General features: G+C 35.1%; 1 protein-coding gene across 2 annotated transcripts; it reads left to right on the plus strand.

Annotated features, from left to right (window-relative positions):
• The first annotated feature begins 1,740 nt into the window (after positions 1 to 1,740).
• Positions 1,741 to 13,402, plus strand: LOC132616470 (transcriptional adapter ADA2-like). Of its 2 annotated transcripts, XM_060330881.1 has the most exons (13): positions 1,741 to 1,908; positions 5,329 to 5,384; positions 6,187 to 6,365; positions 7,564 to 7,629; positions 7,810 to 7,935; positions 8,019 to 8,079; positions 8,945 to 9,005; positions 9,084 to 9,127; positions 9,575 to 9,670; positions 10,097 to 10,319; positions 11,190 to 11,400; positions 12,189 to 12,506; positions 12,744 to 13,402. In XM_060330881.1, the coding sequence occupies exons 1-13, from the start codon at positions 1,856 to 1,858 to the stop codon at positions 12,933 to 12,935; spliced, it is 1,686 nt and encodes a 561-aa protein (XP_060186864.1). In that variant the 5' UTR covers positions 1,741 to 1,855; the 3' UTR covers positions 12,936 to 13,402. The 2 variants fall into 2 exon arrangements, with proteins under 2 accessions (XP_060186864.1, XP_060186865.1); XM_060330882.1 differs by lacking the exon at positions 1,741 to 1,908 and having other exon boundaries at positions 5,351 to 5,410.
• Positions 13,403 to 13,789: the final 387 nt, after the last annotated feature.

Here is a 13,789-nt window from a genome sequence, read left to right on the forward strand (position 1 = left end):
TTTAGTTTTTTTTCTTCAATAAAAAAGAGTGTCTACTTATCAAATGAAAAAAGAATTAATCTTACAAAATGTTATGTGATCAAACTCCAAGACCTATTTAATTAGGAGCAGTTTAGTCAAATTACATATTTTTATCTAGAAATTAATATTTTCTTAAGGAATGTGCAAATGGCTAAGTGTACACTTTTTTTATCCGGAGAGAGTAATTTGAAACTGTTTTTAATTTCCCCAAAATATTTCAGTGGATGACTTGGTTTATGCTTATGCACATACTCCCTCTGTCCCAATTATGTGACGCACTTTCAATTTTTACATATCTTAAGAAATACATATCATATTTCTATAATTAGAAAAAACTTAATTTTAAAAATTCTCTTTTTACCTTTAATAAAATAATTTATAGTCAAGTTTGTTTTAGATCACACATTTCAAAAAAATAAATAAATTATTTTTTAAACTTTGTATCCGGTCAAACGGTGTCAACTAAGTTTGGACAGAGGGAGCCGGTGATATAAACTACTCAAACACATTCAAAAAGGAAAGAAAATGATACTTATACTCTATTACTTTTTTACTTGTTCAATATATTAAAAATAAATATTTCTATTTTACTTGTCCACTTTTAAAAATCAAAGAGAGTTAATTATTTTTATCAATTTTTTTCCCTGTCACTAAGTAATCATTTTCCAAACTAATTAGAAAATAGGAGAATGGAGGACTGTGTTAGATCATATTAGCTGTTAGTTGAATCGATGTTAGTATTGTTTTGTTTACCGCTGGTTTCTTATAGCATGTTTGGCCAAACTTCTAAGATCAATTTATTTTAAAAAGTACTTTTAAAAAAATTATTTTTGGTGAAAAGCAGTTTGTGTTTAACCAATTAATTTAAAAAGCACTTTTGAGCAGCAGTTAGCGTTTGGCCAAACTTTTAAAAAATGCTTCTATGTATATTTTTCTCAAAAGTACTTTTCAAAAAAAGTGCTTTTGGGCAAAAGCTATTTTTTTTAGCTTCTGAAAAACTGCTTCTGCTACTCCCTAGAAGCATTTATTTTCTCCCAAAAGCTTGGCCAAACACTTCACTTTTTTTCAAATAAGCACTTATTGAAAAAATAAGTACGTTTGAGGGGAAAATAAACTTGGCCAAACAGGCTATTAGTATTAGAGGCTGATAGTGTTTTCCTAAGAAGGGTGGATTAGTTTTTAGCCTGTTTGGCCAAGCTTCTAAAATTAATTTATTTTAAAAAGTACTTTTTTTGAAAAGTGCTTTATAAAAAGATTTTTTTTTGTGAGAAGTAATTTGTGTTTGACCAATTAATTTAAAAAAATACTTTTGAGCAGCAATTAGCGTTTGATCACACTTTTAAAAAGTGTTTTTAAGTGTATTTTTTTTAAAAGTATTTTTCAAAAAAGTGCTTCTAGGGAAAAACTATTTTTTTAAGTTTCTAAAAAACTGCCGTTGCTACTCTCCAAAAGTACTTATTTTTTTCTCCCAAAAGCTTGGCCAAATAACTCACATTTTTTAAAATAAGCTCTTTTTGAAAAAAATAAGTACTTTTGAAGAAAAATAAGCTTGGCCAAACAGGCTATTTATCCCCTTGTTTTTGTAACGACTTCACTTGGTAATTACTAAAATTCCTTTAATTGGACTATATTTTTAGTTTAAATAAGGATAAAATGAATAATTTTTATTTTCTTGAAAGCGATTTTAGTTTTAGTATAAAAAGGAGTTAAACTTTATTCCCCAAATCTGGGAAATTGTCCTGGGAAATTGCCTTTCCGTTAGCACAGTACAACGGTGACGAATAAGATCTCCATCACTTATCAATTGAAATTCGGAGCTCCAATTAACATATAAATGGGTCGGTCTCGGGCTGTTCATCAATCCACCGATGATGATCCAACCCAAAGGTCTCTTTTTTTTTTTTTTAAATTTATTTTATCACGCTTTTATAGTAGTTGTTCCCCTTTAAGTTTTACTGTTTTCCTTGTTTCAAAATGTTTGGTTTTCGTTGTCAATTTAGAGTTGAAAACACTGATTTGGTTGCTTTTATTAGTTAAAATTGGTTTATCATGCTTATTGAATTTTATTAACTAATTTTTGAATTTAGTTTATCATGCTTTTTATATTAGTTCATCTTTAAGTTTTATTGTGTTCGTGATCTTTTCATTCTTTCGAAGTGTTTGGGTTCTTCACACATAGATATGTACTCTTTTTTGTTGTGAAAATTTAGAGTTGAAAACACTGATGGCGTTGCTTTAATTAGATGAAACACTAGTTAAATTCTATGCAAAAAAGGTATAGAAACGTTAGTATAAATTAGGGTGAAGCATAATTATATAGGTATTTTCAAATATTTTTGAAGGGTAAAATTTAAATGTACCCTAGTTCAGTTGTTTCGCGCGTGATATTTGCTTTTATAGTAGTTCACCTTTAAGTTTTACCATGTTTGTGATCTTTTCATTATTTCTTAGTGTTTGTGTTCTTCACATATATATATACTTTTATTTTTGTTGTAAACTTAGAGTTGAAAACACTGACGGGGTTGCTTTAATTGCTCCCTCCGTTCACTTTTACTTGTCACGGTGCTTCTCGAGAGTCAATTTGACTAATCTTCAGAGCTAAATTGAAATAGATTAATTCAATATTTTAAAACTAAAATTTAGAACTGATAATGAAAAATACTATAAGTTGCAGTTCTTCTCATATTAATATGATGAAAATAATACATCTTAAAATGTTGGTCAAATTCCTTGTAGTTTGACTCTTGAGAAACGAAATGTGACAAGTAAAAGTGAACGGAGGGAGTATTTAAAAATGGTTAAGTACAGCCTTTGCAGGTGCGGGATTTTGTAAGGAAGGAGAGGGGGTGTAGGAAGAAGCTATATGCGAAAAAGGTGTAGAGACTTTAATATAAATTAGGGCGAAGCATAATTATTTAGGTATTAACAAATATTTGAAGGGTAAAATTTAAATGTACCCTAGTTTAGCTGTTTCGCGCCAATGTTGTCAAAGGCGCTTAAGCCCTGAAGGGAGGCACTAAACATTTTGAGCACTTCAGTGTCATCATCAAGGCTATAAGACATAATTTTTCCTTGCCAATGAGTGTAAGACACTAAACAATTGATATTTCACTTTATTGTAAATTTTTTTCAATTTCTTTGTTCATATATTTTTTATTTCAATTATTATCTTGGACTACAAGTACGTATTTGTATTTTTTCTCCATTTGTGTCTTTCTTCATTAAAGCTCACGTTTTACTTGTGCTTTGCGCTTAAAGCCCCAATGGACATTAGAGCTTTTTTGCTCTTTTCGCTTTTGATAACACTGTTTCGCGCGTGATACTTGAATATGGTACTATTTTCCGTGGAGTAAAGTACTGGCCTTAGGCTGCAACTCCATCAATTATGATAGATTATAAATTGAGCAACCTAAGTGAAGCACACTGACCAAGCAAAAAAGCGAAGGAAGAAAGTGAATGTTGTTAGATTATATAACAAGAGAAGAATCGGAGATACAAAGGAAAATGAGAGACAGATTCGAGAGTCTTAGTTAAAATTTACTCAATTAATCAATGATGATAGAGCATTGTTGAATAATAATATTAGATACTGATTATGATTATATGAGGAGAAAAGAGATGTTGTGTTGCAGGTCTTCGATATGGAATACGAAGGAAGAATGTGGATTTTGTTTCTTAACCTCCGTTTATGTGAGAAGGATCTTACTAAAACTGCATAGGATGTTCCAACTCAGCAGAAGAATCAAGTTTAAATTTTTTTTCCCATCTGTAACCTTGCATCTTCTTGATGTTTTACTAATGAATTTTATTACTTTACCAAAAAAAAAAAAAAGAATCAAGTTTAAATTTCTTTAGCTCTAGCAAAACCGAATAGAAAGCTCTTTGATCGATAATTTAATATCTATAAGGGCTTTTTGGATTTCCTTCCATTTTTGGGTAGTTTTTGATTTAAAAGCATGTAAGCTATTGGAACTGTGTGTTCTTGAGAGGATAGTCCCGTGCTTTGCTCGCCAATGCGATCCTAGTTGTCAGAAAAAAAGGAATTTAATGAGATACACGTGTCATTCTCAGCTTGAATTAGTGTTATATTTCTTAAGAGTGGCGGACCTACTTTGGGGATATGAAGCACCCATTGACTTTAGCCAAAATTTTGTGCATCCAAAGATGATCCTTAAAAATTCTATAAAGTGGCCATGAGCACCCATTATAAGAATTCCCAATGGGTGCTTACTGCTCACGGTGGTGTGCAGAGCTTTGCAGAGCTCTCCTGTACAGAGGTTATTTACGTATTTACATTGCATATCCAAAACACGAAAACAAAAATCTAATTGACAGGTGTATTTCCAGATTTGTGCATTTTCTTTCCTATCTTCCTCTAAATTTTCTCAAATATAATCTGTTTTTTTTTTTTTTTAAAGAGAAAAAGCTAAAACTACATGTAACTTATCTCAGTTTTGTGATCGATTTGTCTAATTATAACATAAGATCCTAGTAAATCAATTAGAATTAATTCAAAAGCTGACCGATCCGATCCAAATGAATACCCATGTTTACTGTTTGTGACAACTGTGAAATTTATACTAGAATTATTTAAGCATCGACGACATGTAAACCCTGGACCCGGCTAATGTTTCTTAACATCTCACATTTGTATGTTAAACAAACCTAACCAAGCTATGTTTTCAGTGAATTCATTTTTTTTCCTGTTTTCCTTTTCTTCTTCTGAGGCCCTGCTCTCGTTAACAACTTTGTTAGGGCTTTATTAAAGAGCATCAGTGGCGATAGCCAATGCTTGGGCTCTGTTTCCAAATGGCATACTTAACGCTATTGCTCGGAGATAGATCCTCACCTTTTGATCTCAAACATTGCTTTTTCACAAGTGCATAGACAAAGTTTATATTTTCTTGCATTATATGTCCTGTATGAATATTGGGTAACCCATGGGTGTGGCCTAGTGGTCAATGAAGTGGGTCGGGAACCATAGGGTCTCAGGTTCAAATCCCACCGGAGGGAAAGAAAAAAAAAACTCTAGGTGATTTCTTTCCATCTTTCTAAGCCTTGGTGGGCAGAGTTACCCGGTACCTATGCTGGTGGGAGGTAGCGTACCCTGTGGAATTAATCGAGGTGCGCGCAAGTTGGCTCGGACACCACAGTTATAGAAAAAAATCTTGTATGGATATGCATCTATGTAAACGTAGTTCCATACCTATCCTTGCTTCATGTGGAGTTGTATTTAATTTGATTCTATTATTTATTGGCCTGATCTGATAACTTATTTTTCCCTTGTCCCCTTTAACTCTTTGATAGGTCTAAGAGAAAAAGGGCAGCACCTAATGTGGAGAATTTTGATACTGCAGCTGCTGGTATGATCTTTGAGATTAACCATGGGGTAATTAGCACCCTTGTGAATGAGAATCATTTACAAGAAGCAGGATCCCTGCAATGCTATTTTCCCTCAAGATCTTCCCTCAGTTTAAAGAAACTTGTATTTGACTTGTAAACGTGGACACGTTTTAACTATTTACTCCATCTGTATCAAAAAGATACTCTTACTTTTGATTGAAGAGGAAAGTTTTGCGACATTTTGTATGACGCAAAAAACCTTCATGGGACCTCCTTTTTCTCTTCCCAAGGAAAGTTCTGCTACATTTTGTATGACACAAAATTTTCTTTCACGGGGACTCCATTTTTTCTCTTTTAAATACAACTTTTTTGCTTTATTTTTCTCTCAAAGAAGCACAAGATCCAACACAAGACCAAACATGTTTCTCCAATAAACACTAAACTATTCTAATTTTAACTGTTTATCATAAGTAAATAAGACTATTTAAATTTAACTCCTTTCATATTAAGGTGCCAAGTCATATTTCAGATGAAGAGAAAGTACATAGTAATTCTTTGTTCATCACAGCTTGTGACCATGTTTGTGGAACAAAAATTTATTTTTTACCTTCTATCTCCTGGTTCATATTTTCAATCATGTTCATGGCGGAACAGAAAAAAGAATAATTTATGAGTCTCACTGTACGACATGGACATGCATTGTAACTACTCCAACTTCCGGAACCCTGTATGTTATGCCTGGTGTTCTGTTCAGATGCTAATCACGAAATTGTTCCCGTTTTAATTGAACCTTATAATTTGTCTTTTTTTCTGCCTATGAAGGCCAAATATTGACCGACGGGAAAAAGGCTTTGTACCATTGCAATTATTGCAATAAAGACATATCTGGAAGGATTCGAATTAAATGTGTTGTGTGCTCTGACTTTGATCTTTGTGTGGAATGCTTTTCTGTTGGAGCAGAAGTGCAGCCTCACAAAAGCAATCATCATTATAGGGTTATGGTGAGTGACTTCATCTAATTGAATTTTTCATCAAGATGTTGGACTGTTTCTCTTGAATTCTTTTATTTGTTTCTAAATTTAACTGAGCAGAAATAATTTAAGTCGGTGAAAATGCTTGAAGCAGTCATAAATTGCAGCCTTAATTCTCAGTAGATTTTGTTAAATGCTGTGCTCTTCATTGATGTCACATTGCTGAAGCGGATATCATCACTTTGTGTATCCTAATTGCTTTACGCAAAACTCTGGGAAAATATTATGGAAGTTGTTGAAATTGCTTAGTACATAACATCTTAAAGACCATTTAATAAGGAAAAATAAAATAAAAAAGGATTGTGCCAGGTGAACTCTATACCTGGTTTTGTAAATGAGAGTTGACCACTCATCTAATATGAAAGGGTTGTGCAGTCTTCCTGGCTGCTTATGTCAGGCAGAATCATAAGAACTATATCTACAATCAATAGTTAATTATCTCCATGGTCATCCTTTGTACAAGATGGATTTTGATCTAATCCTGTTCATCAAAGCGTGCTGCTATCTGTTGAAATAGTATCATAATTTCACTAAAAGATTCTGGATATAATCCTTTACCTAGTTACCAATAGTGGAGCTAAGTTGGGTACATAATGAAATGAAAGATAATAGATATAAATGAATATTCTCATGAAAAAAGGTTGTTGTAATTGCACTAATGAGATGCTTATGTGTGGGAGACGATTTTCATGTGATGCAAGTAAGTTGAATGCTCATATTGATATATGATTCTATATTTAGAGAGGTAGAATTGAGTTTTCACTTTCTTATGTGGGTGTTAAACAATAGAAAATGGGATGGTTAATTTGTTGAACTTGTCAAACCTAAAAGCCTGGGTTTTGCTAATATGTCCATAGTGTTCTTAAATAGGGACAAGGTTCTTATGAAGCTGTTGCTCATGGGTGAAATGCCAGCTTACAATTGTGCTTAATTACAAATGACGGGATTAGTGGGTGGTCATATGTTAGATGGATATTCACTTCCTGTCTTAGCTGATCAATGATCTTAACTAAAGCAATTTTTCTCACACGTTTACGTTTGAGGGAGGAGCTCTGGACCCTTTTATGCTGTTTACTTTATTTAGTTATGTTCTCACCCTTTTTATAACTTCTTACTTTTTATTGAAATATATGTCTGGGATATGTCTTCAAGGATTTTCTATGAACAGGATAACTTGTCATTTCCTCTTATATGTGCTGACTGGAATGCAGATGAGGAAATGTTACTTCTAGAGGTAGTGTTCCATCTTTTTGCTTGTGTTTAAGTATTTCAATTATCACTTATTTCTCTATTCTATATTTTGTTTACAAGTTCTCTTAAATGTATCCTAGTGATCTAGGTCTTATACACAATTTTTGGAGGATTGAAGTTCTCTTGGTTTCAGTTTATCACCTGTCCTCTTTTTCTTTTGCAGGGTATGGAAATGTACGGATTGGCAAACTGGGCTGAAGTTGCCGAACATGTTGGAACAAAGAGTAAATTGCAGTGTATCGACCACTATAAGTCCATATATATTAATTCTCCTTGTTTTCCGCTTCCGGTAAGTAATCCTCTTAACACAGTGCAGCATCACATCAAAGGCAACATTATGAAAAGCTGAATCTGCACACTAAATTTCTCTAGGACATGTCTCATGTTATGGGAAAGAACAGAGAGGAACTTCTTGCCATGGCCAAGGAGCAAGGTAAACTCAAGAACTTTTCTTTCTCGTATTTTCATTTTCCTTTTTGTATCTCTTAAGTTAAGCTCTGATTTGGGACTAATTTGAATGGATGGGGCACTGACAATATCATGGTTTTGCCTCTCAGTTTTCTGCTTCATACACTTTCTTGATTCAATGCATCAGTTTTTACTGTGTTCACTGCATAACACAATCAAGCTATGTTTTCCCCCTACCTCATGTGGGACAGGCCGACGTTTACTTCTATTGGCTGGTTTGGCCATTAGTGAAGAAATTGATCTGTATTGTGTTATATTGGTTATATACAGACTTTTGGCAGGTCTTTCTGGGACCCCTGAATTTTCCTTTTCATTGGATGAATTATACAGCAAACCAAGATCATTTGCATACCCCTCTCCAAAAGGCATAAAAAAAGTAACAAAAAGGGTAATAGCCAGAAGTATCTGGTTTACGCTTTCTTTCATAGGTCTGTCTGCTCATGCTTGGTTTGTAGTGATATCATCATTATTTGATAATTGAGTAATGATGGTGTTTGAGGAAGTACAAGCATATCAACCATGTTGAAGTCTGAGAGTATCTCATCTGAAAGCTTCATAGCACACTAATATGTAATTAACTATGTCTTCAATAATGTCCCCCACGTGTGGGACTGATTCTTTTTCATAGGCCAAACACGTGGATCTTTTCGATGGGTGGCAGTGAGACCCGAATTCAGGACCTCTGCCTGTTCTGATACCATGTTAAACTGTGTGCTCATCTCATCTAAAGCTATTAGAGAGAGCACACTTTTATTAGTTAACTATGTCTTCAACATCCATTCTCAGAATCAGATTGTTTCTTAGTCTAATTGAATGTTCATTCTTGTTAGGATATGCTGCTCCCGGAGGAGTTAATGTCAAAGAAGAGTCTCCGTTCTCTGCAAGAATCAAGTATACTCGGGTTTGTTCCAACTAAAAGCAAGTGTCATAGTCTTCTCTGTTCTCATACATTTGGACATGTATTTTCAGGATGGAAGATCAACGGGAAGAAAATTCAGCTGGACTTGCCTCAGGTAGTTTAGCTTCTGCCACAAGTTGCTACCCTTATAACTGACGTAGAAATTCTTTTTGACATGTGTGGCGGTGAGACTCGAACCCGAAACCTCTGCCTGCTTTGATACTATTTTGCAGTGTGTGACCATCTCATCTTAAAGCTTAAGCTATTAGAGAGAGCACTCTTCTATTTAACTTAATTATATCTTCAACAGTTCCCCACTCGGCTCCCACTAAAAAGAAACAAGAAAATAGAAATAAAATTTTCCCCAAAATCCTGCAGAGGCAATATATTATATATATGTGTGTGTGCGCGTGCACACACAGAGAGGGAGGGGGAAGAGAGAGAGATGGCGATAGAATTGAAGGCAAATATAGTGGTAACTGTGGGAAAAATTAGTATATCCTTCGGTTTGTGCTGGGCATATGTTCACTTGTTTTCTCTATCGTGTCGGATTTGGTTTCAGTTGGAGGTTCTGCTTCCGGTACACTAACAGGAGCTGGAAAGAGGACATCTGGCATACTTCATAGTAAGGAGAATCATGATAGCATCAAAGTGGAAGGTATCAATTGCTCTAGCATTAACTCACAGAAAATGGTGATGCTTACTGTTTGTGCACCTTTGCTCTATCATGTATTTGGGTGCTCACTTTAGGATTCAGATACTGATGTAGTAATCTTAGAAAGTATGATTATTTAGTACTATTGCTTGTCTAGTGATGCTGTTCATAAATATTTTGAAAACCAAATATGGAAAAGAAAGTTCTGCGTGTTTATGCTTATTTCAAATTTCTACTTGATTATTAGCGGGGGATACCATGCCATTGCTGTAGTACTTAGATTTGATAGCTGTAATGCTGATAATTCACAACTATCTACACCTCAAGAATATAGTTGATGAAGTTTTAATTGATAATTTCTTTAGGGTATGCATGGTAACTTTTTGATCTGAGAGAGAAATGCTAAGAGGCTTTTGTTATTGCACTTAGGTGGTCTTGCAGACAGGAGTGTCGGAGAGAAAAAGCCTAGGACTTCAGTGGATGAGGGCCCTTCTATGACAGAATTGAGTGGTTATAATACCAAGAGAGAGGAGTTTGAAATTGAATATGATAATGATGCTGAGCAGATGCTGGCTGATATGGAATTTAAAGAGACAGATAGCAATGCTGAACGTGAACTGAAACTTCGGGTATTGCGTATATACTCTAAAAGGTAAGTTATCCTCACCGAACTGTGACGTTGGTAGTTATTTTCCTCATTTTCCCCAACAACAACACAACATACCAGTTGAATCCCACAATGTGGGGTCTGGGGAGAGTAAAGTGTACGCAGACCTTACCCCCACCTTGGAAGGTAGGGAGGCTGTTTCCGAAAGACTCTCGGCTCAAAAGAAATGTTAAATGCTAGGTCTATCAGTTATTCTTTCCTTTTTTTGCCCCTCTTCCAAGTGCAAGAATCATTGAGGAAGAGAGCTATGATTCTGCAAATGTTATTATTTTGCCACATCTGAAAATGTTAATTGGCTTCTTGGTTTTATGGTGGTTTTATTGAATGCAACATTCAACTGAAGCAACTGATGCATGCTGGTAGAACCACCTATTTTTTAGTTTTCTCGGGGATCTTGTGGATGAATAGTTGACTTTATCTTGCCCAGAGCCACCTAGAAATTTTGTAAAATTTTAACTGTTCCTTTTTGTGATGGATTTCTCAGCTTCTGTCTGAACAATAGATGCCATTCAGTGTAAGTTCCTCTTGCCTGTATTCTTTTTCAGTTTCTTCAGATTGAAGGTATTTCAATGCCCTGTTGATATCCCTCTGGGTCTCTTGTCTGCGAATAAATATGTGGTTGATAATCGTCCCATGATTGTAGACGGGTGTAATCCCAGTTAGGTGCTTCTCGTGCATCATGTTGTTGATATGGATTTTTGAACAATGCATTCATGAGAAAATGTAACTATTGAAGACAATTATATAGTACAGGTCAGCAATTGTCTATGCTAGTTACTGTGACGCGCTAATGGCATGTGAGACTCTTAATTCGTGTTAGTTTGTGCAAATATTCAATCTGTTAATATTCTGCAGGCTGGACGAGAGGAAACGTAGGAAGGATTTTATTTTGGAAAGAAATCTACTTCATCCTGACCCTTTTGAGAAAGACCTCACCCCAGAGGAGAAGGACATGTGCCGTTCCTACAGGGTGTTCATGCGTTTTAATTCAAAAGAGGAGCATGAGGAATTCCTGAGGAGCATCATTGAGGAGCACCGGATGGTAAAACGAATACAAGATCTTCAGGTTAAATAAAAAGTCTTGCTACTAGAATACCTCCAGAATGATAATCCTCTTTTCTAGGCTCTTCGGAATCAGTTCTGAATTATATACTCTGTATACAAATATTGGAACATTATCAGCTTGTAATCATGCTTTACACACTAAAACTTTAGGGTTCAGAACTCATATACTGGGAATATGTAAAACACAAACTGAATGATATGATTTTTTTTTTTTAAAAAAATTATGTCTTATTATATTTTAACACTAGATCTTATAATCTAAAGGTTTCTATACTCGGTAAGAATTTTGTATAAAAAATTATAGTAACATATTTTCTCCTATTTTTGTTTCTATCATTTGTAAGTTTACAAGCATGCTAACTAGTTTCCTTAACCGTAGGTAGTGGTCCATTTTCTTTTGTTTTATAATGGTGTTGTCCGGACCAACTTGAACACACCTCAACTTATTCATCGAGTACCTGCTCCTCCCACCAACACAACTATTGGGCAACTTTATTCACCAGAATTTTGGCAGATGGAAAAAAGCATAAAGTATATTTTACGTGTGCCGGGATTTGAAGCCTGATCTTCTACGGTTTTCATCCCACTTAGTAGACAATTAGGCCACACCCATATCTTGTGTGTTGTAGGTAGTGGTTGTTGCATGGGATACATTTCCCATTCTCAGAGACCCATAGATTGGGTCAAGCACGTACTTCTGGCATATGTGACAAATTTAAACTCTGCAATCTCTTGTATATTAAGTTCTTAAGTTGGTGTTAATATTGATATATTAGTCCCTGCACCCAGGATGCCCGAGCTGCTGGTTGCCGAACTTCAGCGGAGGCAGAAAGATATGTTGAACAAAAGAGAAAGCGAGAATCTGAAGAAAATGTACGTAGACTAAAGGAGAACCCCCAGAGTGGTCCAAGTGGCAAATATTTGCAACGAGCAGGTCACCTTAAAGTGGAGCATGACAGCAGCCCCAGAGGAGTTCCTAGAGGCCCTGAAATGCTGGATTCCCTTAGCAAGGACTTATCATCAACCACTGCACCACATGGTGTTGGAAGTGCTTTAGACATTTGGGATGTCAGTGGCTTTTCAGGGGCTGAGTTACTCTCAGAAGCTGTAAGAATCTTCTGTTTCTGCTGCCACACATTGTTTCTATTTCCACAATCATCTTTTCGAGCATTAACCATGCGATATATTTCATCTGACTTCGTACATATACGAGAATGGGTATTGGTGTGGCAATTCTAACAGTATTAATGCCCCAGAAAAATGATAATTGTTGAAACTTCTTATTATTAGTGTATGGCTGCATCCTTATAATCTTAACCTGTACTTGTGGCATTGCAAATGCAGGAAAAACAGCTTTGTGATGAGATCAGAATCCTGCCGACTCATTATCTAAACATGTTGCAAACCATGTCTATGGGGGTCTTAAGTGGCAACATCACCAAGAAATCTGATGCGCATGGTCTATTCAATGTTGATCCGAATAAGGTGGACAAAGTGTATGAGATGCTTGTTAAAAAGGGCCTCACTCAAGCATAGTATTGCTATTTTGCAGGTTCAAGCACTTTCACTACTTTGCACCAAAGTGGCAATGGTTTAAAATGGATGGCCTGTTTGCTTGAATTCTTCCAAATTATCTAAAGCTAAACGTTAGAATGAAGGTTGCTGTTCAATGGTATCATGTACTTCCAAATGGGAGGAAAAGACGTGCAGTGGATATCCATTATAATGATACCCATTGTAGATATGTGGTTGTAACACAAGCTTTTGAGAGCGTTCCCATAGCATTGTAATTATTATGGCTTTGTAAGTTATCTGTCCGGAAGAAAGTAGTGTGTTGGAGATGTATGCTATTGGCTGAGGCATGTGTATACATGAGGTTAATACATAAGAATAGATTAAGAATAATATGCTGGTTAAAAGCTAGTTTTGACTAATGTTTCCTTTGTTATTTTTCCCCTCTTAACAGGGAAGTTGGATTGAGCATCTATTTTGTTGTGCTTGCATTTTTTAGCCCTGATGTTTGCGTAGTTTCGTGCTGAGGAAATGCAGTCACTGTTTAAAGATTTTCAAGTCCAATCCGAGTATTTATGCCTATGGACTCTTTTATAGGAAGCATGGTTTCCAAAACCACAAATTGGAGGAAGTTTGACACATCTCCAAGATATTTTAGGGAAGAAATGACCATTCGTTATTATTAAGAATTTAATATTAAAGTGAATGAAGTAATTTTTATCTCTATAATTGGCGTCAGAAAAACTTTGAGATCTAGTACCATAAAAGAATTCTTTGAGCACTAAAATATATAAATAGTGATGAGGTAACAAAAGAACCTAGCTTTCAGTGAGGTAATAAGTAGTTGAGATTCAACTACATTCAACAAAACATGGACA

This window comes from Lycium barbarum, chromosome 11 (genome assembly GCF_019175385.1).
Source record: "Lycium barbarum isolate Lr01 chromosome 11, ASM1917538v2, whole genome shotgun sequence".
In the NCBI taxonomy this organism is placed as follows: domain Eukaryota; kingdom Viridiplantae; phylum Streptophyta; class Magnoliopsida; order Solanales; family Solanaceae; genus Lycium; species Lycium barbarum.